Consider the following 6261-nt stretch of genomic DNA (forward strand, 5'->3'; position numbering starts at 1 on the left):
TTTGCCTGCAAATGATTTTGTGCAGCAAATTGACTGTCTGTACTTTGTACCATTGTGTAGTCTGTCCAAAAGCTATATTTTGTTATCATATGAGTGTTACTGTTACTATAGTTTCTGTACTCCAGGGACTCTGACTACCAGAGACTAATTCCCTGTGTGTTTTAACATACTGTACTTGGCCAATGAAGACGATTCCCATCCTAGGATTGTTAAATATCAACAATAGTGGGAAGAACCAAAGTACAAAATACTGTGACTGTTATCATTTATAGTATTTTTCAGGTGCCTGGCTTTTGTAAAGTTTTCACTTTCAACTCTGTCAATACAGGCCAGCGACTTTTTAAAACTTCTAGAAATTACCCCATGTAAAAAAAAAGATGTAAAACATCCTTAAGCCAACAAAGTTTGAGATTGATTGATTGATTGATGATTGATTGATTGATTGATTGATTGATTGATTGATTTTGGGAGAATTGTCAGGCAGAATGTAAACCAGAGAGCATTTACAACAGGGACCCAACAGATTTGTAAAATTAAAACATTCCTAATCCTTGGCCTTATTTAAGATATTTATTTAATGTTTGAGCTTTTCGATTGATTTCTGATGACTGTGTTGTGTCTTGTGCCAGTCTAAATACCGGCACTCAAATATTCTGAGTCCAATATGAATAACAAAACAAAACAAAAACAAAAGCACATGGGTATACTGGTAAGGTGTATTTTTCTGTGAACATTATTTCATTTTTTTTTTTTTGTCAATTTATTATGAATACCAATTAACCAACAAATAATTGGAACACATTGTTTTGGTGGCATTAAATTCTGAACCAGGTTTTTTTTCCTTTTCAGACAGAGAAAATAAATTTGATTAAAAATGGCAAATTTTTTTCTGGCTTTTTTTCATTGATTGTGTCTTGTTCAAAACGTGCGCTGAATATTTACAGTAAAATTTTACTAAAAGTTTACTTTTCAGAGTATTGTATACATTTACACAAATATCTGCACTTATACATAGTACATTTGCCACCAACCAGACTGTTAAGTGAACTGAGAACATACATTGGTAGATGTAGTCGCTGTTGTTGCACTTTCCTCCATCGTTTGTCCAAAAGTTCATTGTGTGTTTTTTGTCTCTCCTTGGTCGACATTTCTACAAACAAATTATTAAAAACGTTTTATTCAAAACTGACTAAGAAAAAAAATTAAATACGTTTACAAAATTTATAACTTTATGGCCAGCGGTCTACTTACCATTAGTATGACGTGCTTTTTCGTTCACACAGTGTTTGCAGAACTTAACTATTTCACTAATAGTATCCTACTGAATCTATCCCAACTGAACGTGCGCCATGTTTCGTCGCGTCGTCTCCATAGTAACAACAATACCTTGCATTCAGGAGTTAGGCGGAGTTTATTTATTTATTTATGGCTTTATTTGTTTTTCTTCCTTTTCCCTGAGTGCTTTTGCACTAATACTTTCCAGCTCGTATCGATTCATGAAGACAAAATCGTGCAATAGGGGAAATAATACATCCATGCATTCGATTTATTTTCCCCTACAAGTGTCCTTAGTCACTAGTCACGCATTTATTCAATCGTATGTATTAGTTTAATTTTGATAGAGCGACTGAGTCAGGGCAAGCCGCAATTTACCACTTAATGGTAAGACTTGTGTGCACAATAACAACGTTTTTTTCGGTGGTTTGTCATTGCCGTGAAGAATGTAAGTTTTACTGTTCTAGACAATTTCGGATTTTTCCATGTTCCTAACAGCAGAGGACACTAAAGAGCTCCCCCCCCCCCACCCCGTTTATTCATTCGGTTGATCGTGTCGCAATAGATCAAAGTCACTGTTAGGGGGCAGCAGAGATTTCAGATCGGACTGCGAGGAAGAAGACGCTTCCGTCGCCGACTTGTAGCGAGCTTGCTAGTTGCTAATGCTTGTAAGAAGCGACTCGTTTGGAGGTAATGGTTTCCGAGCCTAAATATAAATCATCTTTTTAACTAAAGACTACATAATGTTCGCTCTCGAATATGCATCAACAGCCATTCAAAAAGGTTGCGGGTGGTCTAAACCCACCAAGCGCAGGTTGTGTTAGTTTGGAACGGTGGTCTGCTTTAGCGTTAGGCTTCATTGTTGTGTTTTTAGCAGAGGCCTGACCATCGCGATTTCAGTTTTATTTTTATTTTTTTAGGTGAAACGACGATTGTATCGCTCAAATAATAACTTAAGACAGTGGTTGTCAACATGAATTCAAAATAATTTGGTCTCGGCCTAAGTGTTTTACATTAAGGCAACTTGTCTTTCCCATGTTTTAAGGACATCATGAGCTATGCAGAGAAACCAGACGACATAACAAGGGACGAATGGATGGACAAACTCAACAATGTCCACATTCAGAGAGCTGATATGAACAGACTTATTATGAACTATTTGGTGACAGGTGGAGTCCTCAAAATTAATTTACACAAACCAAGGGAGATCGAAAAAAAAGTAGAAGATGTGACATCTGTTTGTTTTTGTTTTTTTTTTTGGTTCAACAGAGGGCTTTAAGGAGGCAGCAGAGAAGTTCCGAATGGAGTCTGGGATCGAGCCAAGTGTGGACTTGGAATCCCTTGATGAGAGAATAAAGATTAGAGAAATGATTTTGAAGGGACAGATCCAGGATGCCATTGCGCTGATCAATAGTCTGCACCCAGAACTGCTGGATACAAATCGCTACCTTTACTTTCACTTGCAGGTATTTTCATCCATCCGCCTGTTATTTTTACAATTTCTTTCCATTAAAGTGATTTGGATCCTGTCACAGCTGACTTTGATAAAGAGGCAGGACTGGCTTCCAGTCAATTGGCTCTTTGCACATAATCACCCGGGCTGCCAAATGTGACAGATTTCCAACACCTACAGTCTAATGCCTGGCAATGGTAATGCATGAAGAGTAAAATGAACATGACAAAAATGTATATTCCATAGTATTTTGTCATATTTGATACACAGGACTCAAGCTTACGGTAGTTGTATTGTAAATAATTGCAGTTATTGTCAAGAAAACCGTGGAAAGTGTTTTAATTATTTTATTATAATTTGCCCAAAATATGTACTTTAAGTTATGCCAGTCAAAAAATGAACAACAAAATGTAGACGCATAGGTGGTCTAATCATTTTTTCCATGACTGTATCAGACAATTGTTTACACCTGTCTGTACTGTATGTATGTATGTCCCAGACTGAAATTGTCGTGGATTTGTTCACGTTTGATTTTGATTGGATAGGAATTAAGATGAGAACATGCCAAATTTTATAAAGAAAATTCTCATCATCCAGCTCACCTGTTTGACTTGTTTGCATCTATTTCATGTGTGTTTGCAGCAGCAGCATCTTATTGAGCTCATTCGCTTGAGGGAGACCGAAGCTGCCCTTGAATTTGCCCAGTCTCAGTTAGCGGAGCAGGGGGAGGAGAGCCGAGAATGTCTGACTGAAATGGAGAGGACGCTTGCACTGCTGGCGTTCGATAACCCTGAGGAGTCGCCCTTTGGAGATCTTCTCAATATGATGCAGAGACAAAAGGTAGCATTCAAATATGAAATTGATTGATTGATTACACCTTATTGTTTGGTGGCCATGCAGAGGTGCCTTGAGATATGGGTTTAATTTGTGCTATGACCATACTTGTAAATAAAGACACCTAAATCTCAAATCATCTTCCCCTCTTTAATTGAATGGAGATACCATTAATGTCTGAGAACATGTTTTTTTAATAAAAAAACAACGCTCAATAATATGGTACTTCAAAATATGTACTAATCATATCATTAAGTAGAATGAAGAATTAAAAAATTTTGCCACATTGTTTACTTATATTCAATGGACATTTTGCTGCCATTGTCATTCTCTGTCCCATCCATGCTGTTTGTGAGGAAACATTTTTTGAATCCCAAGAGTCTTGGTTTTTATTTACATCCATACCTAAATATAATGTGCTCTATTGACTTTTTGAAAATATTTTTGGAAAAAATTGCGCATTATTTTCAAGAAATTACGATAAAAAGGAAAGGTATTTTTAGCCACAATAATGGCCCGATTAGCTCTCGCAGCCTCTTCCCCATATTGTGCTCGACATATTTTGTCAGAAAGTTACAAAACGTCTTCCAGCATGACGGAATTTACATACACACAACTTGGTTGTAACGTGACAACTCTCCGACAGTGCACCCTAACGCCGAGCAATAGAATGCACGTTGTGACTGGCCCATAGCCTCCCGTGCTTACCATGGTCAACATACTTAATCGTCAACATTTGTTCACAGGCATGAACCAAATGTGTACCGGGGGTTGAGAGCGTGATTCAACATCAATCTAGGATGATTATATAAAAACTTTAGCCTGCCTTTGTCAATATTTATTCAGACACATTAACCAATCTTTACCAAAGCTTTACAGCAATGCTGCTCAACCAGCGTGCTGGGGCACATTAACGTGCCGTGAGCATTCTTCAAGTATGCCCTGGGAAATTATATAATTTTGCGTGATTGCTGGAAAAATTATTTATAAGAAATAATGTCATTGTTCATCTATTTATGGCATTGAGGCATAGTGACATCGAACAAATAAATGCCATTGTATCAGATGGCAGGAAGTAGATACAGTAATGAATATATCCGCTTTTTGTGGCATTTTATTTTGTTGGTGTGCTATGAGATTTTTGAATTGCAAAATATGTGCCTTGGCTCCATAAATGTTGGAAATCTCTGCTTTAGAGCATAAGTCAACATTACACTGTTTACTTGCAAACATTAGTGCAAGCACTAGCTTGGTAGGCAACATAACATGTTGTTGCCTGCTAGTAAGTAGCTTTATAATAAAAGTATGTGAACATACCTCAAGCAGTCCTTGAATGATTGTCCTCTCCACATCACCCGTTACAATCGCTACACGTTTTTGCTCATTTTGTCTACTCCCCTGAGATTTTCAGTTGGATTGAGATCAGGACTCATTGCTGGCTGTTTTATTTAATTTTTTTTCTTTTTCAACCATTAATGTGTGCTTTTGGGTTTCTTTGAATCTTTGGCTTGCCGTAGGACCCATGATTTGCCTCAAACCAAGTTTTCTTTAGACTGGTTAAGATAATGTGCTCTAAAATCTCTTGATAATTTCCTTATTTCATGATACCTCTGACACAGTCAAGGCCCCCAGATCCTACGCCAAGCTTGACTATTGACAGGGGGTTCTTATCCCTAAACGCTTCATGACGCTGTCCGTAAACATACTGTTTGTATGCATTGTCAAAAAGCTTTATATTTTTTTCTTCTGTCCATAAAATGTTATAGTTTGCTCTTTTGTCTCAAACAAAATATGAAGTTACCCTTTAAAAAATGTTATTTTAAATTTATTTTCTTCAGGAGATAATCAGGTTGTACTTGAACTTCATGGCTATCAATAATATAAGTATGAGTGCAATAAGATTTTTCTGTTTTTCAGGTGTGGAGTGAAGTGAATCAGTCTGTCCTGGACTATGAAAACCGGGAGTCGACACCCAAGTTGGCCAAACTCCTGAAGTTGCTGCTGTGGGCTCAAAATGAACTTGACCAAAAGAAAGTGAAGTATCCCAAAATGACAGACCTCAGTAAGGGGACAATTGAGGACCCAAAATAATGAAAACATCAAATGGACACATTTCTGGTTTCTATTTATACCCCAACAAAATGTTAGATCACACCCCCCCCCCCCCCCCCCCGCCTCCCCCTTTGTTACGTTGAACTGGATTGATACTATTTCAAAATGACCTCTTACTCAATGGAACACGCATTATTTCTCTTGGTATTCTTTTAAATATACTGACTGAAATCAGTATTTTTTTTTTCATATTTACATGTATGCTAGTTTTTTTTTTTTTCTGTCAGTTGGCAGAGAAAGTTTGAATTAGAAGGTGAATAAAGCCTAAATTAGGCTGTCACTCTGTGAACATCAAGGTGTGCTCTCAGTGAAAATGATTGCTTGTGTGTCCATGTACTCATTAAACCCTTCCAGATGCCAGCAAGCAGACAACACCAGACACAACAAGACACTTATGGCTCTTTCAAAATACTTCGTTAACTATAACTTTCCTCTTCATAGCTGAATGTGTTGTGTTAAGCACGTGCAGACACAACGACACTTAGATGTGATTATGTACATAAGTAAAATATAAGCTTCCCTTTTGTTCTACCTACTATGGTATTCACTGTAATTTTATTTTGCAATAAATGCAAGATTTACTGTTT

At 37.2% G+C, this 6261-nt stretch overlaps 1 protein-coding gene across 1 annotated transcript; it reads left to right on the forward strand.

The window, feature by feature from the left end:
* The first annotated feature begins 1830 nt into the window (after positions 1-1830).
* On the forward strand, positions 1831-6261 carry LOC133496081 (glucose-induced degradation protein 8-B homolog). Its single transcript, XM_061811294.1, has 5 exons — positions 1831-1965; positions 2321-2444; positions 2545-2741; positions 3371-3568; positions 5480-6261. Exons 2-5 carry the CDS (start codon positions 2327-2329, stop codon positions 5651-5653), a joined length of 687 nt encoding a protein of 228 aa, XP_061667278.1. The 5' UTR covers positions 1831-1965; positions 2321-2326; the 3' UTR covers positions 5654-6261.

Source organism: Syngnathoides biaculeatus, chromosome 2 (genome assembly GCF_019802595.1).
Source record: "Syngnathoides biaculeatus isolate LvHL_M chromosome 2, ASM1980259v1, whole genome shotgun sequence".
NCBI lineage: Eukaryota > Metazoa > Chordata > Actinopteri > Syngnathiformes > Syngnathidae > Syngnathoides > Syngnathoides biaculeatus.

Coding starts and splice junctions, on each gene's coding strand:
- LOC133496081 (XM_061811294.1), top strand. CDS start 2,327: ATGAGCTATGCAGAGAAACCAGACGACATAACAAGGGACGAATGGATG. Junction 2,445..2,544: donor TATGAACTATTTGGTGACAG/GTGGAGTCCTCA, acceptor TTGGTTCAACAG/AGGGCTTTAAGGAGGCAGCA. Junction 3,569..5,479: donor ATATGATGCAGAGACAAAAG/GTAGCATTCAAA, acceptor TCTGTTTTTCAG/GTGTGGAGTGAAGTGAATCA.